General features: G+C 35.3%; 1 protein-coding gene across 3 annotated transcripts in view; it reads left to right on the forward strand.

The window, feature by feature from the left end:
• Window positions 1–24,546, forward strand: part of TEX10 (testis expressed 10) — a 66,267-nt gene that overhangs the window by 11,528 nt on the left and 30,193 nt on the right. For 2 of the 3 annotated variants that reach the window (XM_020995536.2, XM_078152659.1), the window contains exons 2-9: window positions 961–1,149; window positions 5,226–5,941; window positions 6,320–6,563; window positions 13,964–14,076; window positions 17,349–17,584; window positions 19,421–19,556; window positions 21,916–22,091; window positions 23,216–23,393. In XM_020995536.2, coding sequence (XP_020851195.1) covers window positions 970–1,149; window positions 5,226–5,941; window positions 6,320–6,563; window positions 13,964–14,076; window positions 17,349–17,584; window positions 19,421–19,556; window positions 21,916–22,091; window positions 23,216–23,393 — 1,979 coding nt within the window. In that variant the 5' untranslated portion in view covers window positions 961–969. The remainder of the gene's footprint in view (window positions 1–960; window positions 1,150–5,225; window positions 5,942–6,319; window positions 6,564–13,963; window positions 14,077–17,348; window positions 17,585–19,420; window positions 19,557–21,915; window positions 22,092–23,215; window positions 23,394–24,546) is intronic. The other variant, XM_020995537.2, reaches the window with a different exon arrangement.

Consider the following 24,546-nt stretch of genomic DNA (forward strand, 5'->3'; position numbering starts at 1 on the left):
AATTCATTATATTATATTTTTCAATTGGATGATATAAATCAACTATTTTTAATCAGTGTCAACTGTTAAATCTACTAATCTACCCAGTGTATATAATGTGAAAAAACCCTTAGTTTGAGGCTGTTAATTTACAAAATGGATAGTTAATTTGTAGACAAACTACTTTTTGCTTTCCTTTTAAGGAGGCTGAACACAACTTTTATTTAAAATTGACTAAGTATGCTTGTTGTGAAATGCAAAAGGACACGCAAGGAGAGAAGAGAACTGACCTGAAGTTGGATTTTACTATAAAACTCAGTCATTCCATGGGAAATCATCAGGTTTGAAACATGAAAAAAATATTTTCAGTGGAGTCAAGGATCACTTTCCTGAGGTTCCTGGGACCCTAGTAATAGATAGCCAATTGATGTTTACAAAAACAGGTTTATATACTTAAGGCACGTGCATGAATTAGAAATGGTTTTTATATTATAGTTATGTTTGTGGCATTATCCTGCTACTTAAGATTGTGAGCTTCAGGGGGGAAAAGCCTATTTTAATTAATAACTGCCTTAGTACTTAGTCCAGCCCCTGCATATAGTAATTGTTTAGTAAATGTTGACTTTGAATAATTGGAGTTGGTATTTAAGTTATGCTGTACAACTCTGTAAGCTGGTTCTATTTGGGGGTGGATGAAAAGGGAAGACTCATGGATTTAGGGGCACTTCTGGCACCCTTTCTTCTCTCTTATCCCCTGGGGTCACCACCCCCACCCTCTATTTTCTGACTACAAAGACCATTTTGTGACTTTTTAAGAGGATTTTTCACTCAAGTGTTTTGTTAATGTAGGGTACTTAACATTTGCATTTGTCTTGTCCTCAGGCTGTTAAATATTAAAATAGTAATATAAGCATCTGAACCATGCAGTTCTTTGGATTCATTATTCTTGCTCTGTTTTTGAAATAATCCTTCTAATTTTAGGATCCAAGAATGACTAAAAAAAGGAAACATCAAGATGATTTTCAAAAGGTGAAACTGAAAGTTGGAAGAAAGAAGCCTAAAGTAGAAAATGCCACAGATACAAACTTTAAAACAAAAACAATATGCCTTCCTGCGCAACTCAAAGAGGACGAAACACTCCCAACTAATAACAGAAAACTTAACATAAAGGTACAACATGCTATTTTGGTAGTTTGAAACATTTTATTATTAAATCATCTAAACAGTTTTTTTTAAATTAAAAAGTGTTTTTGTTAATTCTAGTGTGACTAAGAGGACTATCGTAAGATAGTTGGTTGCTAGGCCAAATTAAAGCCTCTATTTTATAGTTCAAGGGGCCTGTCTTCTTTCTTTTGTATCCTGCTGCATTTTCTCTACCTCATCCACTGTACTGTTTGGGATAGCTTTTAGTCCAGTGGTCTCTCCTGCCTTTAAACTCATAGCACTTAATGGCCATACTATTCATTTGACAGCAAACTGTGTATTACTGTCTTGTATTGTACTTTTCATTTGCGGAGCTTGTCTCCACATTTGTTTTGTAAGCTTATTGAGGGAAGGGAGCCTGATTCAGGCTCTTTTGTGGCCCCTAGAATGCCATCATAAATCTAGTTAGATAGGATGGTGCTACATTATGGAGTGTCTTGATTGCAAGATCATAGGAGTTTGAGTTTTAACCCAAGAAGCAGTAGGGAGCCTTTGAAGATTTTTGAGCTGAGGAAAAAGTGAACATTATTGTCTGTATTCAAGAGAGATTATGGTGGTAGTGTTTTGGAAAGTGGATGGGGTAGAGATGGATTACAAGTGAAAAGACCTATTAGTAACTCTTAACAGACCAATAAGGTAATAAGGTGGGTGATGAAAACAGGAACAGTGTACTTGATGTTGGTAGAAAAGACAGTACTTGATAGAGATGCGTTATGAGATAGTGGAAAAAATGTTGGACTTAGAGTCAACAGACCTGGGTTTGAATTCTGCCTCAGACTCTTCTTAGCTATGTGATCATGGTCATATCACTTCTTGGCATTTTAGTTTCCTCATCTGTAAAATTGAAATCTTTGTACTGTCTGTCTCAAAGCATTTATTGTGAGGAAAGCATTTTGCAAACCTTAAAAATTCTCTCTCTCTCTCTCTCTCTCTCTCTCTCTCTCTCTCTCTCTCTCTCTCCATATATATATATATTTGGTAACTTAATGGATTTGAGAAGTCTGGGGAAAGGAGGGGTTATTAATGACCTTAACCCATGAGAGTAGGAGGAACCAAAGGAATGATAGTGCCATAAACAGAAATCGTGAAGTCAAAAGGGAGAATAGTGTTAAGGCAAAAGCTCTTAAAACTGGATTTGAGGTGCTTATAGGACATCCAAGGAGAGAGGTTCCTTTAGTCATCTGGAGATGCAGGATTGGGTCTTAGAAGAGAATTCAGAAATATAGATTTGGAATATTTGGAGCTATGTTAGTGAATGAGATTGCCATGGAAGGAGATTGCAGAGAAAGAGAAGAAGAAGGAAGCAGACACAGGTATTTGGGGGAAGTCCCTATTAAGGGAGCAGACTGGGAATAGGCTGTGGAAGAATTTAAAGATGTGGAACTAAGAATTGTCTATCTGGGGCCAAGAGAGGAGAGAGTATTCAATACAGTGAGGATAGTCAACTTTGTTAATTGCATGGAAAGGAATGAAGATAAAGATTGAAAAAAAAAGGCATTTGTTTTGATATTTAGGGAAGTTATTGGAGAGGAAGTTTCAACAGAGCAGCATGGTCAGGAGCTACATTACAAGAAGTTGGAGGAGAAGTGGTTAGCAGGATAGACATGAGCAGCACTGAACTCCTGAACAGTACGTTAATGGCATGTGCTGAAATTGTACTAAATTTATGTTGTTATAAAGAAGTTATATTTTATTTGTATTTATATTATTTTTCCTTTGAATTGTACTACTAGATGAGATAATTACACTTACTCTTGAATCAAACTCTTAAAAGATTTAGAATAAAATCTTTTCATTTCTCTGTGATTTCCCTTATTCCTCATGTTAATGTATTTCAGTAAATGTACCCTCAATGTTAGTGTGGCTCTATACTGAAAGTGTTTTTCCTCCCAAACCCAGAAATTGCATAAGTGAAATGTGTGGCCCCTTCTACACTCCAGAACATAGCCTCACCCCACTATACCCAACTTCTGACTATCCCTGTGCAACAGAGACAGACAATTCTCCCTAAACATCTGAACCCCTTTTCATCATTCCTTGACTCTTTTTTAGTCTATGAACTTAATCTTTTAGAATTCCTTAGCATGAGTCAGAAATTAGTTTACTGGAAGTGGTCTACAGGTTTAGGGAACTCTTTTCCAGGTGTTCTGGTCCAAGTTTGGTGCCTTGGCAAGACTATATTTGTCTTACTTCTTGATCTTCCATGTGCATTTTGTTAATTTTGTCATCATTTAACAGTTAAGTACATCACAAAGTATTTTAAAATAAAAAACTGCCACAAAATACAACATTTCTGGGGTGTGAGGCAATGAAAGTTTTGTTCTTTCTCTTCTTGGGGGCTAGAATGTCAAGGAATTAGCAGATAAGTTTTGAATTTAGCTACAGCAAAAAGAATAAAATAAATTGAAAGTTTGAAGTGTAGTTCATTTTGATATTTTTTGGTCTTAAAATTTAAATAATTAAACATTTACATATTGCTTTCTTTTATTATACAGTTAAATTTACTAGAGATAATATTTTTATATTATAAATATTTTTATATATGTGCATGGGAAGCGCATTCACGTATCGAAACCAGACTTTTACACAAATGAACAAGATTTGTCTGAGCTGTAAGTCAGTATTTAAATAAAATTTTAAAAACCCAGAAATTAAAACAGCTTAAAAAACTTTGAAGACAACTTAAAACATTGCTCTCTTGAATTAAAATTCATTAAGTTCGTGACACTGAAGGCTTTAAAATTTTTTAAGCCCTAAATCATTGTGGATTGATCCTATGTGCTCATTTGTAAATGAGTAGTTTTTACGTATGGGCCCACATATATTAATAAGGTTCATACATGTGTATATATGTATATATTTCTCAAGTTCAGGAGACTTGCAGGAGCATTTATTTTTTTTTTATTAATTTAGACTTACTTTTTGAAAGTTTAGGACAGAAGTGAGCTTAAGTTTTTCCAAAGCAAAAATGTAATGAACTTCATGGAATATCCAGGTTTTGATAATGGAGTTCTTTTAAAGTTAAACTTTGCATTCTGTGAGATTTAGATATGAAATAGCCTCTCAAATAAATTAGTATATAAGTTTTTTGAAACCTGTAGAAAAAGGAGGGAGATAATTCATAATTTGTTTTCCTTTGGCATTTCTTCACTTTTAACTTATTTTTTGTTGAAAGTATGGTTTGGGCATTTTTAGTGGCTCTATGTTGATGTTTCAGGATGATTTAGGGGAAGTGAAGAAGAACTGGTTCTTATTGGTTTGATAAAAGAGTATTCAAGTACAGTTTGGCTCCCTTGTTTTTATCTTCACTTCATGTCATTCATTTGAATCACTGATTGCTATTAAAAGCCTAGAAACAGGCATATAAATTTTAGACAATTCAGTAGCCAAGTAAAACGTATCGTTTTATGGACTTCTGGTGATCTATCTATGTCACTGTATCTAGTGATATAGGGGACTTTAATATTTTTATTACAATGAGATTTTATCTGTATCTGTGAAAAGATTTCCTAAGCATATTAATGTTTGTTAATGGGAGATATTAGATTTTTTTTTTTTAGTAAAAAGTTAAAAAAAAAAAGGATCCTGGATACTCTGTTAATCCTAATCAAAGACTCGTTTCTCAGCAGTGGAAACTGAATGTGTTAGTGAGGCTTATAAATTCCTTCAGATCTTGGCGTATGGGTCCACTAGGTTGGAAGAATCTGGTGATGGACTTAAGGAACAGAAAGACTTATCCCTGTGCTACTAGGAATTCCATATGTATCAACTGAAAGGAACATGCCAATAATGACTGGCAGCATATCCAGGTTTATGAAAATGGGTGTTCACAAGCTGGATTGAGTACTTCCAAGTTCTTTTAAGTAGATAAGTATCATAATTTCAAGTTGCTACTAATCCACTTAAATGCTTATTAAATTCCTTGTGGAACTGAACTACATTTTGGAGAGCTGAGGAAATTGTAGCCATGAAGTTAATATTTTCACATATATTCGTATAGATGTACGTAATACACACACATATAATTCTATTTATATTTATAGGACCTCCTGTCACAGATGCACCACTACAATGCTGGAGTTAAGCAAAGTGCTCTTCTTGGGCTCAAAGACCTTTTGTCTCAATACCCGTTCACAATTGAGGCACACCTTTCAAACATATTAAGTGAAGTAACTGCAGTGTTTACAGACAAAGATCCTAATGTAAGAGCAGCAGCAGTCTGCCTTCTTCAGTTCTTGGCTCCAAAAATACGACCTGAACAAATAACTCCATTTTTTCCCTTAGTAAGTGCCCATCTCTCTAGTGCCATGACTCACATTATTGAAGGAATTCAGGAAGACTCTCTGAAAGTCTTGGATATTCTGCTGGAAGAGTACCCAACTCTTGTTACTGGCCGCAGCAGTGTATTGCTAAAGAATTTTGTAGAACTTATTTCTCATCAACAGCTTTCTAAAGGACTGAAAAATAGAGACAGATCCCAATCCTGGATATTATCTGTTAATCCTAATCGGAGACTCACTTCTCAGCAGTGGAGGCTGAATGTGTTAGTGAGGCTCAGTAAATTCCTTCAGGCCTTGATTTATGGATCCACTAGATTGGGAGAATCTGGTGATCGACTTCAGGAACAAAAAGACAAACCCTATGCTACTAGGAATTCCATATATGTCAACTGGAAGGAACATGCCAATGACCAGCAGCACATCCAGGTTTATGAAAATGGGGGTTCACAGCCAAATATCCATTCACAGTTCAGGCTACGGTAAGAGAGATTTCAGTTATGTCTGCACTAAGTTACCTTATGTTGACCTGTAGTTATTGATCATTTGATGGCTGATAAAAGTCATGTCTTCTGTAGTTAATCATAATTTGATTTTGTGGAAGTAGTGATTAAAATTATATTAGAGTAGTTTTATTGTCAGGGGAACCCTGTCTTAAAGTAATAATTTTAAATTTACTCAATGGGCTCTATTTATTATTAAGTTACCAGTATTTTGTATGACACTAGGTGTAGACATCTAGCATTATCACTTCATGTTATTTAATTGCTACTTGATACTTTTAAGCTTTTTAAAATCATCTAAAGGATTGAATTTAAAGTAATTTTATTGTCTCTTTTTTGTTTTTCTTTCTGGTTTAGGTACCTAGTTGGAGGAGCAGGTGGTATGGATGAGAGCTTGTCATCAGCTGAAAATCTGAAAGGATTCATTGAAATAATAATTCCATTACTAATTGAATGCTGGATTGAAGCTGCACCTTCACAACTTGCTACTTCTCTTATAAATCCTGTAGTATCAGAATCTCATCAGCTTATGGAGCAAGTACTTAGTATTATTTCCCTGTTGTGGAAACTCTCTAAGCAACATGATGATACACATAAAATGGTAAGAAAAAAGGAAGAAAATGACATAGTTACCTGTTGACACTTATATTATGGATGTCAAGAAAATGTTTTCTTAAATTACTGTATAGTATTATTAAATTTTACTCAAGAGAATGCCATTCTGGTAACTTCTACAAAAACTTGATTAGGGATTATTTTGAAATTTTATTGAATTTAATTTTCTTTTGATCCTTGCTAAGGGTTACAAATGTGCAAGAGATAAAAAGTTCTCATCATGAAATCTGTTGAAGTTAACAAAAACAAAAGTTTTGGTTTCCTTTTAGTTTTCTTGTGAAGTAGTTGTTGTATATTGGACAGTAAATGCTAGTTCACATATGAACCAGCTGGTTCATGAATGCTTTGTATAGGAACAAAGAAGTTGCTTATGAAGTATGGGACTCTAGGTTAGTCTTTTGGGGTGGAACTGCCGAATATTAGCCATAAATAGTCTCAAGATATGGATAAGGTTTCAGGACTTTCAGAGACGTTCCTCAGATGTTGTGGGACTACTTTAAATTTACTTCTTTTAAAATGTTTTGTGCTAAAAAGTACAGACTTTAATAAAACAGCTTTTGATAATTCTTTAGAAAATAGGTGAGCATGCAGCTATCTATTGATAGGCTGTAGCAAAGAGAAGTACTATATGTTATTTTATTTTTAATAATTTCTGTGTATTTATTTTTGGAAGAAAATTTATTCTGAAGTTAGTCGCTGAAAAAGAGCATTTTCATACACACAGCAGCGCACAAAGAGGTTCTCTATGAAACTATAAATCTCCATTTCATACCACTTGCTTAAAACACACACACACACACACTCTCTCTCACACTCACACACTCATACACTACAAATTCTGCATGTTATTTTCAAATCTTTCCTATAGTCTGTCTTTCCTTCCAAAGAGAAGTATCATAATCTCTTTAATATTCATAAATATATATCAGTAGCAACTTCTAGCTAGAAAGGTGATGGGAGGTGTGATGTTACACTTTTTAAAGAGTTAAGTGGAGGATAGTTTCCTGATTGAAGATAATTTGGTCATGGAAGTTTTTCTGCTGTGGTTGTAGAAATATTTCCTATGTAGTTCTTGTCTCTGTTTCTGTTGAATGGTGTCAGGGGGAAAGATGGAATAAGAGCAAAGTTGTAAACTGTCAGAGAGCAGATAAAGGAGAGTGATTTTTAAAGCTGAAGCCCCTATAACTGGCAGCGGAGAAGGCAGGTAACACTTTGATCCTGGACTTAAAGCCTAGGTGCTATGCATATGCCCTGGGAAAGGCTTTTTATCATAAAATGAAATATGGGGCGAGTTCAGACATATTCTAGCCAGCCCGTGGATTGTACCCTTACTGGATTAAGTTACAACTGAAAATACTTAAGCATGAGTGCAAAAAGTTCAAAGTGTACTTTTTTTCTTTAAAGGTGGATAACAAAAATTAAGTGCTTTTTTTTTTAAGCTTCTTTTATGTAACTGTTTTAATAAATTGCTATGGTCATTCTGGTAATGAGATTGTAAGCTGACCACAGCAGCTCTTGAAAATAATTTGTCATGCTAGAGCAGTGTTATCTTATGGTGGAAGAGCACATACCCGCAATAACAAAATTACAGTATTGAAAAAAGGGTTTTGTTGTTGTTGTTGTTAGGAATGAACACCAATTGTTATCTGAGCCTCAAATCAAGACTTTTAGGTGAGACCGTTTAAAAGGGAGCTATCTTAATTTCAGGAAAAATACTTAAGAGGGAAAGTCCAGTAATTACCAATGTCAGTGAAGCACTGAGATTATAACCTTATAGAGAATATTTAGTAACCTAGGCTTATATTAGACAGTGAGTATGGAAATCTGAGAGCTGATCTAAAGGGAAAAAAAACAAAATTGGAATAGTATGGAAAATCTTATTAAGGAGGCCCCCTGAACTCTCCAGTACTACTTAGGTGACATAGCTTCATAGAATCATGGATGTGCCAGAAGGAACAGCAAAGACCATCCAATATAACTTATTTGTTTTATTTTTTTTTAATCAAATTTTATTTTTTCAATCATCTCTCTCTTTCTTCCCTCACTGAGAAAGAAAAAAACCCCCAAAATCCCTCTTTCAAACATGTATGGTCAGATGTGTAGGCAAACAAAACAAATTCCCACATTGGCTATTTTAAAGATATTAAATGGCTGAGTCTGGTCCTCCTCCTTGTGGGCTTATATACTTCAGTCATGTGATTCGTGTAAGTATTCATTTTACAGATGAGGAAACCCAGCCCAGGGAGGGTTAAGTGACAGTAGTGAATATCAGAGGTAGATTTGAACTTTGGTAATCTGACTAGTGTTTTTTCCTCATTTCAGAGGGGGAAATGTTATGAAATTATCTGATACATACAAATCTTATTTTAGCACATCTGTATTCTCATTTATGTGAATACTTGACAGTGTAGTGAGTTGCAACCCATCCACACTTTATCCTAGAAGTCTATGTTCCTTTCCCTGGTGCTCCCCTGCCCCCATCCTTAACTCCTCACATTATATAGATAGCATTGATAAACATGATTTGCACTGCCTGTTTATCTGATACTCCTGGAACATAATCAGATCACCTCTTTTTAAGTTTATGTATCTTTCTAATGAAATCTTTAATGCTACTTTTCCAGTACAACTGTTTATTGGTAATATATTGCAGCCTGATATCCACAATGCCCCATTACTGCTTTAACGTGACCTGTAATCTTTGTAGATTAGTATTCCATGATCCACATTGATAAGCAACACTGGAAGAGCAGTGACATTAAAAATGATGAATCATTATTTCAAGGAGAAGGTTAGGGTCAGAAAAGTGCACAGTTTCCTCAAATAAGGTCTAGCTTTCTTTGGTTTCCCCTTTTTTAATTCTATATTCATTGTTCATCAACAGTGTCTGTCCAGGATATATGTACTGTGCCAAAAGACCAGTTTTCTGAATTGTCACTCAAACCACAGATCTCATCTTTATCCACTCAGTTTTTCTTGTGTGGATGGTTAGGCCCAACTTTTTTGAGTGATTATGGATCTCATTTAGGAAGCTCTGCAATGCTATGGGGCTTGAGGCTCCTGTTTCCAGATGACATTGTGCTGATTGCAACTGGAGGACCTCAGCATCCACAGAGGAATTACTTTTCAATTTGGACTTTATCCCGGACATCTTCCATGGTGGTGGCAAATACCTTTGGTGAGCATATGTCTCCCTCTTTTATGCCTCATGCAAAATTAATCCTCAGGGGGTTATCAAAGTTATTTTTTGTTACATCTTTCAAGAAATCTTGTATGGTTTTGATAAACTTGGGAGGCAACATGGGAGAGCTTTTTAAGGCAGGATTTTGGTCTACTGAATCAAATTCTTTTTTATGGTTAACAGACAGTAAAAAAAAGTGGGGTCTTGTATTCTCTGCAATTAATAATCAGTTGTATGTCTGTAAAGGGCTGCTTTAGAGTATCATTTGCAAAAGCTTGTTTGTTCCCTTTTAAAATCATCATCAAAGCATCTCCTTGATGTGTACAAGGATTATTCGCATAAAGTTTTAGTAGACACACGGGAAAGAAGACATATGGAGATTGATAGTTATTGCTGTTTTCATGATCACCTCATTTGTTGTAAGTTCATAGATTTCGATTTGCAAGGGATTTTGGAGGTTATCTAGTTCAGTTTCTCTGATTTTGCAGAAACTAAGGCTTAGAAAGAAAGTGACTTCTTCATGGTGACTTAGGTATCAATATCCATGGTTTCAACCCAGAGTCTTACCTCTGAGTCCAGATCCAGTGCTCCTATTTCTCCTAGGCCTTTGATGCCTCTCTACTTTCAAATATGTTGAATTGATCACTCCCTCTCATAATTTTGTTGCCTGAAGAATGGACCTCTTCTTTTGTATACTTAGTCTGGTCCAGTTTCTCTTACTCTCTTTATTTTCTTTAGTGCTATCTCTATTTTTGATGAAGCAATAGGATGACTTTGATTTTGGAATCCAGAAATGTTGGGTCCATTGTCATTGATGGGAAAAAGAGTTTGTTACAAAGATCTTAAGAGAGTTTTTATATTTTTTGTTTATTCATTGTTCTTCTGTTTGACCCCTTGGTTGATCTGGCTTATTTGGGTCTCTCATCAAGAGTTCTATAAACATGCTTTACCCTATACTATTTCTTGTTTGCTGCTTTATGAAATGATATTCATTCTGTTCCACCAGCCACTCCACAAAATTCTGCTAATAACTTGATATTCTAAACTGGTGTTGCTGTCGGCTGCCATATTGCTGTGCTTAGCATGATAGTTGAAGTATATGTTCCTAGATTCTAGAGACTTTTTTTTCTTCCTTGATTTATACTGGTTAAATTTCCTTAATAAATGGTAGTAATCTGTGTGAATGTATTCTTTTATCAGTTTCCTTGTTTTGGTAGATACCAGCAACTTGGTTAAATTGGTCAGACTGGTGTTGTCTTAGTTGCATGTTACATCTTTTAAAACTTCTTCTAACGTACCATATATTTAGATCTTTCCTATAACAAATCAGGGTTCTGACAGTACCGGGGCAGGTGATTTTAAAATGACTCTCACATACATAACAGTTTTTTCTTGTGAAATGATAATTAATTTTGCCTTTTGGAGGCAAATGTTATTTGACACTAAGCGGTATCCAACATCTCCTTACTCTTCTTGAAGAAAGTATTCGTGATGTTCTTTATATCTTAATTCTGAACCATGTTTCCTTACATTTTTCATTATGTTCCCCTATTTTTACCTTTGCATTGAAGTCATCAAGTTTTAAAGCATGTGTTGATTAAATTTAGAAAGTTTTATAGAGTTCATAAATTGGGCTCTTTGATTAAGAACTGGAAAGGCCCTTAGAAGTCACCTAGGCCAATCCTGTCGTCTTATAGATGAGGAAACTGAGACCCAGAGAGATTAAATGACTTGTCTGAGGTAACACAGGTAAGAGCCAGTATCATAGTCCTGGTACTTCAGTTGTAAATTTAGTCTTTTCCTCACTATATCTACCATATTCCCTCCATAGAATTTCCTTACCTACTGGACCTCTACAATAGATGTTGATGTGTAAGCTGCCAGTATCTTCTGGATGGTCTTTTTGAAGATATTTTTCATGAATATTACAATATGAGATGACCAAGTGTTCTATGAAATGATAATATTTTTGTGCCTTTGATCATGTAATGTTTGATTCTCTGTAAGCCATCTTTCCTTTTAACTTCAACTTTTTGTTTTCTAAAGTAATTTTTAGTGCGACTTTGAAGACTGCTAAGATTCAATTCCTGTACTAGAGTGTGTATTAACTAGTTACTTGGACAAAGATCCCACATTTAGAGTACTGACAGTTAAGTGAATATTTATAGATGGTCTGGAAACTTGACTCTTAATACCCTCTACCTCTGTTTGCCATACTACCGCTATTGCTGAAGAATCAGAAGGTGGCTGTACTGGACTGGGTTTTTCCTTTTTTTCTTGCATTAATATATTTTCAAAGAATTTTACCACCAACAATTTTGCCACCACGCTTGTTGCTGATGAACCTCTTCATATTTAACTAGACTGAATACAAATCTCTTGCAAAGATTGTACTTGAAGCTTTTTCAGTATGGCAGAACCTGCCAGATGTTAGCCTTTACTGACATGAGAGCCTACAGGTGTGGGGAACCTGTGGCCTTCTGTTCTTGCATGCAGACTTTTGACTGAGTCCAGGTTTTACAGAATGAATCCTTTATTAAGGAGATTTGTTCTGTGAAGTTTGGATTCAGTCAAAGGGCCACACTTGAGGACCTAAAGGGCCACATGTGGCCTTGAGGCCTCAGGTTTCCCGCCTCTGTCACTCACCTGCCATAGTGAGACATTAGAATTGGGCAAAAAGCATTTTATTAAAAATTGATTTTCATCACTTCCTTTAGCTAGGCTTCTCTCCTGGCCCCTTACACACGATGGTTGGAAAGACTTCAAATAAGTAGGGAAGGAACCCTAGAAAGTCAACTTTGGAAAGCTTAAGGAGCATGCTGATCTTGAGTTCAAATTTAAGTCAAAGATTTGAGCTTTAGATCTTTCCCAAAATTGCTTGCATATAATTAGGGGTCATAAGATTACTTCTGTATATATATCTTTTTGGTCTTTTCAACAGTTGGGAAACTTCACTAGAAACAAGTATATGGCATTTTTCGCAAATTAAAATTTTTGTTCTTCAAAATGAAAAAAAAGTTCAGTAAACTATTATCAGGTATGCTTGTGGATTGTAATATGGCTAATTAGGGTAACTTAGTTATAATTTGCTGTTTGCAAGTTTTGTACAGTTAAGAATCAGTGAATTATGTTGTTAATTCTGAGGGCTCATCAGTAATTTTTAGCCTTTTTCAGTTAGTCCTAATTAAAAAAAAAACAATCATTTTATATCTCATTGCTTCATTTGATGTTATTTAATGAACTGCCTATACTTATCTTCATCTGAAAATTTCTGTCAATGACACAGTATATTTGACTCAATACCAGTGCCTAGTTGTCTTTAATGGAAATTGTTTAAAAGGTGAACCATTATACATTTTGATAAATGTGGAGGGAGTGTCCATATTTGAGAATCCTAGAAATGCTGTTTAATTGAGAGTTTTATAACAATTCTTATGTGTTTCATAATTATTGCATTAATTGCTTAGAATGTAAAATTTAATTTTTGTGGTATCTACTTCCAGTGTAAGTTTTAATAAACAGGACAGCTTTGAAAGTTATATGTTGAACTTACATAATTAAAAGGAAAAGCAATCAGTTTATAGTAGAGATTCATAGTTTTATGTACAATGTTCTTTCTGTTTGACTTTGTATATGGAAATGCTTATTTTATTTGGTGTTAAGTTCAGAATAACAGAATAAAATTTCCCTGAAGTTTAATTTGGCTGCAAAATAAGTTGTGAGTGACTATAATTAATATACTTGACAAAGGCTTTGAAGGTGAAAATGGTAGACCATACCAATTCACTTTCCTTTTACTTAGATTGTCATTAGCAGATGTCATTTTTAGTAGTTACAAGTATAGCTAGGGGACAGGTAGGTGGTGCAGTAGATAGAGCACTGGAGCTGGAGTCAGGAAGATCTGAGTTGAAATTTGGCTTCCAACACCAGCTGTGTGACCCTTGGCAAGTCACTTAACCCCATTTGCCTCAGTTCCTCATCTGTTTAAAAAAATGGGGATACACTAGAGAAGGAAATGACAAACCACTCCATTATCTTTGCCAAGAAAACCCTATGAATTCACAGAGTCACAGAGTTGGTCACGACTGAACAATAGGTGAAAAGGAAACTTTTTAGTTTCTACTTCTAAGTTTTATTATTGACTGTTAAGTAATTAAATGTAATTTTACTCAGATTTTTCTAATGTTGCATTGTCTTTTTAATAGGAGGTATGGCTTCGAAAGAATTACCTTCTTGATTTTAAGCACCATTTTATGAGTAATTTTCCTTATAATCTACAAGAAATAATGAAACATAAAAGGAAAGAATCAAATAAAAGGTATTGTTTTCCATTATATAGAGCTGGAAAAGGAATATATGATCTATAACTTAAAATTTTTGAGTTAAAAATATGAATGAGTCCTTCAGAAGTTATTTTTAGGTTGCTTACATTTTAATCATTGTTAAAATTACTCTTATTTAAACTAGGACCAATATTCTATTAAATACCTATTTTTATTTTTTCATTTTGGGAAACTTAATACTTTTAAAAGTATATTTTGATTAATTTTTTTTTACTTTTCACATATCACCTTCATTTCTAAATATATTCTTCCTGTTTCCCTTCCCTAAAGAGCCATTCCTTATACCAAAAAACAAAAAAGAATAAGGTCAGTTACATTACATTACATGAACCTAGTCTGACATTATATGCAGTGTTTCATCTCCATCATCCACTACATCTTCAAGGAAAAGCTTATTTTGATATTTATCTTTTTACTTCTTATAAAACAAATATAGTGGTAATATGTTTGATCCTGGACAAATTTTATTCTAGACCAGTTTCTGGATCTGACGCTTAGTAGATGATGACCTTAAGCAAATTATTTAACCTATTTGAGCCTCAGGTTTCTTCATCTATAAAATAGGAAAACAATTGCTATTAATAAAATTTTGTATGGATAGATGCTATAGTTCGGAGAAAATAAAGGTTGCTTCTCACTGGAGTGAACACATTTGTGGAGGAAATGTAAGCTAGTAGGGAGGTGGCTTTTGACTTGATTAGGTTGGGTCAGTAGTATTGTAGTTCCTGGAGAAATCCATTAAAGAGTAGTAAGTTTGTAACAGTGGTCCGGGAAATGGAGTTTAATTATGACCTCCCATAAAACAGGAGAAAAATGTGAGTTAGACGCATAGTGTTAAGCCTGGCGGGGCTTTTGGAAATCATCTAGTCTAATCTAATTTTACAGTTGAGGAAATAGGCCTATAGAAGAGAAATGTTTGGTCCAAGATCACACAGCTGATAAATGAGAAGGAGTGGTAGCCTTTCCCAAAGAAAGAATGGCTTTCTTTGGCTAAAGAAGAAAAGTCTAAACATAATCAGATTTTACCAGAAGGTGAGAATTAGTAATGTTTGTGACCAGTTAAGATGCTGGCTGTGGAAATATGACAAAGTCATCTGTGTCATTAAGTGACAGTCTGCCCCTTAGTACCAAAAGAGTATGGCTCTGGAAAGAAAAACATTATGGGTTTAAAATTAGTAATAAGGCAGAAAATAATTATAAATTTAGAGAACTTAATGGAACAGATGAGGCCCCTTTGGGAATGTTGTATATTTAAGGCCCATACTTTGAATGTTTTTTTTTTTCCATCCAAAGATAAGGTTTATTGGAACATCCGTCGTATTGGGCCGGCTCTTAAGGAGTTTGAACATTGGTGAGCTAGTGGCTAGATTATAAGAATCTAAGCACCTTAATGGAGACAAGATGGACCTTATATACATTAAGACTATAAGAGGGATGTAGGAGGGGCCAAGTAGTCTGTGAGGTAATAGAATTCCAAGGACCTGGACCATGTTGCCAAGGGAGAGTGGAGCCCAGATAGGATTAAGGGTGGGATGTGGCCTGGGGCCATAGGGAGGTCCACAAGGAAAGGCCAGTTGATGGGATTATAACCTCAGGGGACCTCTAGAGATTTGGCCAGGTGGGGAAGTCCAGGGTTTTTCCTTTTTGGGGTCTAGATCCCATTCTTATCATTCTCCCCCCCCCCAAACAAATGGGACCCAAATTCTTTTGGGGCAAGAAGTGAAGGTCTCAGCTTCTGAAACTGCTTCCTGCTGGCAAGGGGTGTAGAGCTGTTCCTGCCTCAAGGGGGTCCCAAAGAAGCGTTTACTGGAATTGAGCACAGGCTGCATCCAAGGAATGATGGGGAGGACATTGGCTGGTACTCACTGTTTGCTACCAAGTGTAGGTGAATGACTGGTAGTCTGGAAAACACAACTCTTCCAGTCTCGGCTGGTGAAGAGTTTGGGATTATGCAGTTTTTCCTGGTCAGGGAACCATATGATGAGATCTAGAGGTTTAGGGGTGCTGGGACCCCAAGATGCAGGTCCTGCCCCCCAAAAAATCGACCCAAGCCATCTTGCAGCCAAAGATAAGGTTTATTAAAGATCTGCCATATTAGGCAGACTCTTAAGGAGTCTGAGCATCTGTGTGCTATTGGCGAGATTGTAAGAATCTGAGCAGTGGCTAGATTGTAAGAATCTGAGCCCTGTGAATGATTTGTTGAGTAAAACTTCTGAGGGGTGATTATTGTTATCTTAGTCCTAGGTAATTATTAGCTTTTTGCAGTGCTTGTTATATCTATTGCTTGTTTTTAATAACAGTAGTCACTAACATTTATACAGTGCTTACTATGTGCCAGGTACTTTACTAAGTGCTTTATAGTTATTATCTGGTTTGATCCTCACAACAACCCTGGGAAATAAATGCTATTATTCTCATTTTACAGATGAAGAAACTGAGGCAAACAGAGGTTAAGTGACTTGCCCAGGGTCACACAGCTAGTAAGTGTCTGAGGCTGGAATTTTAACTTAGATCTTCCTGACTCTATGAGCAGCACTTTATCCACTGTGCCACCTAGTTTTTAAAAAAAGTTTTATTGATAACTTTTAAAAATATCATGGTCGTTCCTGATACACTCCCTCTCAGTTGAATGCCCTCTTATAGAGCAGTATTATCATATGAGATAATGTTTGTAAAGCTCTTGTCGCAGTGCCTGGCACATCATAGGCACTTAATAAATGCTTGTTTCTTCCTTCTTTATCAAAGAAAATGTTAAGCAAAATGATCAGTAGAACAGCTTTGTTTGATAGTGTTTTAGTATTCTGCTCTTGTATGTATTCTCTTCTCTACTGAGAGTAAAGAAGTGTGTTTTATTCCCCAGAACCAAGGACGAAGATTAGCCATTGGTAGTAATTTGAATTCATTATGATTACATCAAATTTTGCCTGGTAACAAACCACTGTGAAGTATAGGCCAATGTATATTTTGATATATTGACATATTTTTTACAGTGGTTATATTCTTTAGTTCTTTCTAGATTCAAACTGAGAGTTCCTTAACCTGTTTCAGGTCTTCACCCCAAATGTGACTCCCTAATTGGATAAATGTCTTACCAAAACGGTTATTCCAAACACGTTTGCACTTGCTATTGAAGTTTGCACTTTATTAAGGGAGGCAGTCTTCTTAATGTTTGTTAAGAAAGTACCCCATTATAATGGATACAATGTCTTATAGTTTGGGTTTTGTTTTGTTTTGTTTTTTAATTTAGCAGCAAGTACATGACTCCATTAAACAACGTAGATCATCTTTTACTGAATTTAACTTTGTGTGATATCATGGTGTCCCTGGCAAGTACCTCAACATTGCAAAATGACTTTGATTGGATAGAAATGATTAGGAAATTTGTAACTGAGAGTTTTGAAGATGGCTACAAGCTAAACAATAAGCAGTTGAACAGATTGCTTGGGGTGACATGGAGATTAATGCAAATACAGCCAAATAGAGGTAAGTGATATTTCTAAAATTATTCTGGGAAGTAGTTGTGGATAAGATTGTTTTTATTTGTACTCCTTTCTTGTGTCTTTCTGAATTCTTTAACTATTTACTACTTGTCTCTGGAGGAAGAAGTTTGACAATACTGAACAATTATCTAGCTTTGCTTCTATTCTTTATGGTTACAAATTTGTGAGACTTAAATACATCAATATCTTTAACTTTTAAAAAATGATTACTTTCTTAATTCTTTCATTCACCAGACACTTATGTTTATGATCCTATGCTAAGTACTGGGAATTCACTGGTAGAAATAAAACAGTTTCTTCCCTTTGGAGGTATGCATTCTGTTCTAGGAAAGTCCACAGATGAGTTGACAGATGATTTGAAGAGGGAGAAGGTACTAATAAGGCTTAAAGGCTCTCTGCAGAGATTGATATACTCTGGGCCAGCCCTCTCCCCTGGTGTCCACACAGAAAGCTTCCCCCCCACCCCGGATTATTAAGTCTTTATATGTGTTATTTCCTACTAGATTTTAAGTCCCATGAAAGCAAGGATTTTGTCTCATCTAAACCTTGTAAGTCTCCCAGCACTTAACACAATGCTGGGTATACAATAGCTACTTCAAATTTTTATTTATTTATTTTTATTTATTTGTTGGAAAAAACTTGGACTAAATTATTTTAAGTACATTAAACACTCTGAAAAGCTCATAAAGAAAGGAAAATATCTTAATACTGATAAAATCGCAAGTCCGAACTCCCTTCCCCAAATACCTTTGGTATACTGTTCTGTGCTAATCCAAAAGAAGAAAATATTAACACAAATACCATACTTTTTAGGTTTTAATTAGACTAGTTCTCTAAGAAATGTGATGTGCTTGTCATATGATTATAGAACAAGAACATAATAGGTGCTTACTAAATTTAAGTTTGTTGAACTGATAACTTTAGGATGAGTCTTTTCTTTTTTCCCTTTCATGCTATAATAGGTCTGAATATAGTCAACATCTCTAAAGTGATGTGTATTTGAAAACATATAAGCTGAAAAGTAATTAAGTTATATTAAAATACATTTTACTGCTAAAGTTGAGGGTTTGGACAGGAGAGTAGGTAGTATAATTGATCTGTGGCTGACCTCTTGGAGTTTGGGGTGGACCACACTATCTGTCTACAGTGGGTTACTGTATGGGTACTGTGCAGATTTCCAAACCCGCATTGTTAGACCATGGGGACTAATTATGTTACATCTTCAATCTTTGCCTCTTATTGTAGGAGGCTAGAGCTGGAGTGGACAGAAGCCAGTTAGAGCACAGTTATATTACCTGTTAATATTTTGTACAGGCCAGCTCTTTTGGGAAAAAAGTTGTCTGTATTCTGGGTATGTTTGCCAGAATAGTCTGTTAACTAATAGTCATTTTCTAATTTCTTCTTTACTAGCATTTCTGCTTATATTTCATTCAAAAGAAATCCTTTTTTCGATATCTTCCTTCTTCTCTCTGAAGTTCCACACTTCTGGTGTCCCTGCTGAGGTTTTGTGTCACTTGACAATCACTTGAAACAAGTGGTACCATCTTAATTGATCTGTTTTGTGTTGTCATTTTTCTGTCAGAGAAAAGGATAACACCTCTCTTCAGTTGCTAGTTGTTACTTTGACAGTTAGATCAAACACTATTTAATGGACTGGATTTTCTATAGTATTTCTAATAAAATTTTATGATCATGAGTTTGCTGTAATAAATTTTTTCCAAAGAAGATGAGGACTGATCATGTAATTATGATGCCAAAGTTCATGTTTAATCAATTTATATAAAATTTGTTGTAAACTCTTTTTTCCTTCTCCTTCTAGTGGCAACAGAGGTGCTAATCAGAGCAGTTTATACACTTTATCAACAGAAGAATCTCCTTGTTTCTGTCCGTTCTTCACTTCTGAACTTTTTTAGTAGCATTTATCAGAAAGAAGAAATGGGTCCTCACAAGATTAGGTAAGAAAGGATTTTAATTTGTTAATTTTTCATCCTAGGTATAATTTCCTATGGTGATATTTCTTCCTTTTTGGCATGTTGTACTGTAGTTCAGTTAAATGATTGCATAGAATAGTATAGTGTTTCTTGATTAATGAATCATTTAGGAATAAAAGCTTTGAGGGCAACTATATGGCACAGTGGATAAAGCTCTGGCCTTGGAGTCAGGAGCACCTGAGTTCAAATCCAGCCTCAGACCAAACACTTGACACGTACTAGCTGTGTGACCTTGGGCAAGTCACTTAACCCCAATTGCCTAAAAAAGAAAGGAAGGAAGGAATAAAAACTTTGAAAGAAAATGAATGAAAAAAAGCATTTAAGTACACTCAAGATGGAAATAGAAAATCAAGACATACCCTGCTCATAAGGGGGTCACGTTCTACTTAGAGGAGACAGCTCATGAAGGAATGTTCAGAAATGAAGATGGAAAAGCTTAGGATCACTTCCGAAATGCGGTGGTGGCATAGATGGCAAGGTCCATGAGAGCTTTATAGTTTAGATGTCATGGCTCAGGAGTTTGCAAGGTTCTATAATATGGCACATAATAAAGCCTGGCAGGCCAGGAGGCATAATGGACTGTAAGGACCAATTATCCTCCATCTTACTGGAAAGATTGTATTTGGTAAATCCCTACTTATTTAAATGGTGTGAGGGGCCTTGTCCACCCTGTGTGGGTAGGTAATTGGAGAGGCTCCTGCCCCAATCTTTGAGAAAGGGAGAGTGCTTTTCCAGGCTTTTTCTCTTGGTGTTTGGCATCTAACTAAGAGGAGGAAAGAAAGATTCAGCAAGCAGGTTGCAGAGAAGGAGAGATCCTGGTGGCATCTGGTCAGGGATCTGAAGTCAACAGGGTTTGAACACTTGAGCAGTTTTCATGTAAATCATGTCATATGGGTTAACGGCAGGGTTCTTAACTAAGTTGCATAGATGTATAATTTTAAAAATAGCTTCTTTTTAGCTTAAAGTTTAGTTTTGATTTATAAGTAGTTGAAGACCAGGTACTCAAGAAAGCATGCAATATATATGATTGGTTGTGGGTAGGTTTGGCATAGTAAAGGAGTCTGTGGAGCATCTGGATGACATTTTCGCTCGCTGTCAAAGTAGCTGCTCACTTAAAAGTTTCCACTCTTGTGCAGTTTTAACTGTGTCCCATGCCCTCTACTATTGGTGCAGTTGCAGAACATATAGGTGCCTATCACTGGGAAGCCTAACAGTGCCAGTCAGGATGAAACTGCCGTTATGAGGTGTGTATCCAGGATATAACAGCCTCCTGAAATTTTGGATCTGAATACCACTCGTTTCTCATTATCAATTTGGGGATGAGTTGTAATACTAGAAAGATCCTAGATTGGATATTGAGTCGTCATGAGAGGAAATGGAGAAGATTTGGGGACATGGGTGGGGCTTTCATTACTAATTCTGATTTGAAGGTAGGTACTCCAGAGGAGAGAGTGTGATATTGAAATATGTTAAAGATAATTCATAATAGCCCTGTGAAGGAGGTATTATCCCTTTTTTACAAGAAGCCGAGATCCTAGGAAGTCACAAGCCTGTGAATGGTGGACTAGTTTCGAATCCAGTTTTCTTAATGCTCTTTGTACTGTACCAAATGGTAATGGGAAAGAGATACTGAGGGTTGGGAGGCAGATCTGTGATTTTATTGGTATGAGGAAATCCTGATAATGAGTTTAGTCTCCCCTTGCAAATTGGCACCTTCTCTGTAACCTAAAGTCTTGGGGGCATTGCCTGAGTCACCAAAAATTTAAATGATTTGTCTAGAGTTACACAGAAAGTATATGGTAAAAGCAAGACTAGAACTTGGGTCTTGCTTTTTTTTTTAAACTCCAAGCCAGTTTTGTATCCATTACGACTTGTGGCCTCTTTAGACACTGTCTTTGTCTTTACTACCTGTTCACTCCCTGGTTAGGAATGACTTAAGTTATTAAGAAAAGATGCAGTAACATTGTATTCCATTTAAGGAGTCAGGGAAGAATGTTACAGTAATTTTTATCACACTGGAATAAGAAAAGTTTTAACTGTTAATTATTTTAAAATTTTTCTTAAGTGGAACAATACATTTCCACTACCATGCTGGTCAAATGGAGGGCTCTGTGATAGCTCCTTCAGAATAGAGATTGTTTCATTGTTTTATTTGTATTTGTAGTAACTAGCATGGTGCCTGGCTCATAGTAGATGCTTAATAAATACTTGTGATTGATGCATATTTTTTCATTATTTCACTGTTCTTAAATATGCCATTTGTGGGGTTTTTTTTCATTTTCTTAAGTAAATTAAATGTTTTATCATCTTTGCCCTTTTTTAGAAGCCGAAGTAAAGTATTATCTCGTTGGCTGGCTAGCTTGCCCTTGCAGCTTGCTCAACTTGGCTGTAAAAATCCTGAACTCTCAACTCAGCTTATTGATATCATTCATGCTGCTGCGGCACGATCAAATAAAGAGTTACTAAATAGTTTGCAAGCGACTGCCTCTCGGATCTATGGTATGACTTAAGATGTTTAACAACATAGCTTCTGATGAGTGGTTTCTGTTTTTTGTTTTGTTATCACCTTTATTCCCCATTTCTGAATGTGTCATTATTTTCTGAAGTAGGCAGAGTAAAATTTTTTAGGGTAGCTTTTTCTTACTTCTCATTTGAATTGAGTGGTTTAGGATATTAAGACGTAATTAGTTGAAGAAACTTAAGATATTCACATAATTCTAAACTCAGTATATAATTTAAATATTAGTAGACTCAAAGGAATTATAAAATATTGGTGACTTGGAGTAAACTTTTATTTATGGATACTTTAGATGTGATTGCTCCACTTGAAACTGTAAAGTAGTCACTTAATTTTCTTACAACTTGAGAACAGGTAGCTTAGTATATAGGAGAAATTTTTTTCTTTGAAGTTTAGGGAAATTAATAATGTCTTTGTTCTTTGAATCTTTAATCTTCCCCCTTCTCCCTCCCCTTTCTCCGCCCTTCAGTGAAACTGATAATTATCCCTAGAGGAGACAGTAATTTTTTATTCAGAAATCAGTAACATCACATTGTACTATGACATATTTACATCATTAATTACACTTAAAATAAGCCTTTATGCTTTTATTCATCACTTATGGAGGACCATTTAAATAAAATATACTAAGCTTAAAAAGCTTCCCTTTTCAACTTCTTTCTGAATCACAGAATTGTTTCCTTTCTGAAAAAGAAAATTTATGGATCTGCTCATTGTAATGTTAAGCATTGTATATTGCTGCTAGAGAATAAAGTGGAATTATTTTAAAGATACTTTCTAAATACTCTGGCTTTTAAAAATGATTAGAAATTAGTATTTTGCAAATCTTGGCCTATTCTGAACTACAAAGCTAGGCAGGTTATGGAATGTCCCCCATTAAATAATGATCAGGGTATTTTTTGTTTTCTGAATAAAGAGACCTTGAGAAAAGATGTTTTTATGATAACAGTTGTTATAGTAACTCTGTGCATTTCTAAGTATGGTTCAGAAATTGCAACATTCAGAAAAATATGCCTGTATTGAGAATTGTTAAATCTTTCTAAGTGAATTCTTTTGACTTCTGACAATTTTTATATTTGAATTTAATTTCTTTTTGTCAATTTAGATCCACAAGAAGGCACTGTGGTGCTTCTTCCTGCAGCATCTCAGCAGCGTTTGGTCCAATTGATATATTTTCTGCCTTGTCTACCTGCTGATTTACTGTGTCATTTAAGTCATTGCTGTATTATGGGAAGACTTAGTTCAAATCTGGCTGCTGCCGTTATAAGGATACTGCATATGAGGTAGTATGCTCACGTGAACTTTATTTGTATGTTAATTTCCCCCCTTACAGTGATTCTAATTTTGTACTACGCATTTTCTTCCATCAAAAACGTTTTAAGATTTGTTATTATAGTTGCTTGGTAGGATAAATATCGAGTGTAGAAAGTTAGGTTTTAGTAATTGGGACAGTGTAAATGAATTAATGGTTTATTTCTAGTATTGTAGCAACTTAATAAATTTTAGCTGCTATATGATATAACTAGAAATCGACTGTTTTCAAGTAAGACTATATTGAGGTGTTTGATCACTGGGTTGTAATTGAGGTTATATGACAAATATCATCAGAAGGCAGTGTCCACTTGTAGCTTGGCCCTGTATCTAATGCTGTTAAATTTACAGAATAGAACATATAGAATATAGATACATTAGAGAATGGAATGTAGATACATTACGGTATAGAATATTTCAGCCATCAAAGTGTAATCTTTTCCTCTCAAAAAACAAACTGGCTAACTTAGATTTCTTGATTTTGGATATTTTGGATGCCTAGGGGTTGGAAACTTTTGATACTTTAGTATTATTTTAACAGGCCCTTGGGGTAATAGTGTTCTAGATCAGTGGCTCTCAAGCTTTTTTCACTCACAGCGCCGTATTCTTTGCCATGAAGAATTGCAGCACACTGAACCTTTGAGTGATACCGTGAGATATTCCATTTGGGGAGACCCTTTCCTGTGCAGTTTTTCCACAGTAACAGCAGATTTTTTTTGAATTCTTTGTCAGTTCAAGGTCTGATGTTTTTTGAGGTGAGCCTTAAGTATATAATAGGCAAGTTTTGTTTATTTTGTGAATACTATATTTACCATACTCTATTCTGATTAGGTAAAATTTGTATTAAACAATTATTTATAGATTTTTAAAAAATCTGCAATAACATTCAGTATTATGTCACATACTTTGTGAAATTCATTACTTTAGAGGTGACTTAACTTGGTCAGTAACTTTTACCATTGTAAATTAGTCTTGCTACCATGTTCAGAAGTCCTAAAGCAGTGGTTTCAGTTATTTGATTACTGAGCCACGTAATGCAACCAGAGTTATGTTGTTCTGTAGGGCATATTATAATACAATATAACACAGAAATTTAGGGGCTCTACGATTAGATGTGGAAAAACC

This window comes from Phascolarctos cinereus, unplaced genomic scaffold, assembly GCF_003287225.1.
Source record: "Phascolarctos cinereus isolate Bilbo 61053 unplaced genomic scaffold, phaCin_HiC Scaffold_4;HRSCAF=312, whole genome shotgun sequence".
Taxonomy (NCBI): domain Eukaryota; kingdom Metazoa; phylum Chordata; class Mammalia; order Diprotodontia; family Phascolarctidae; genus Phascolarctos; species Phascolarctos cinereus.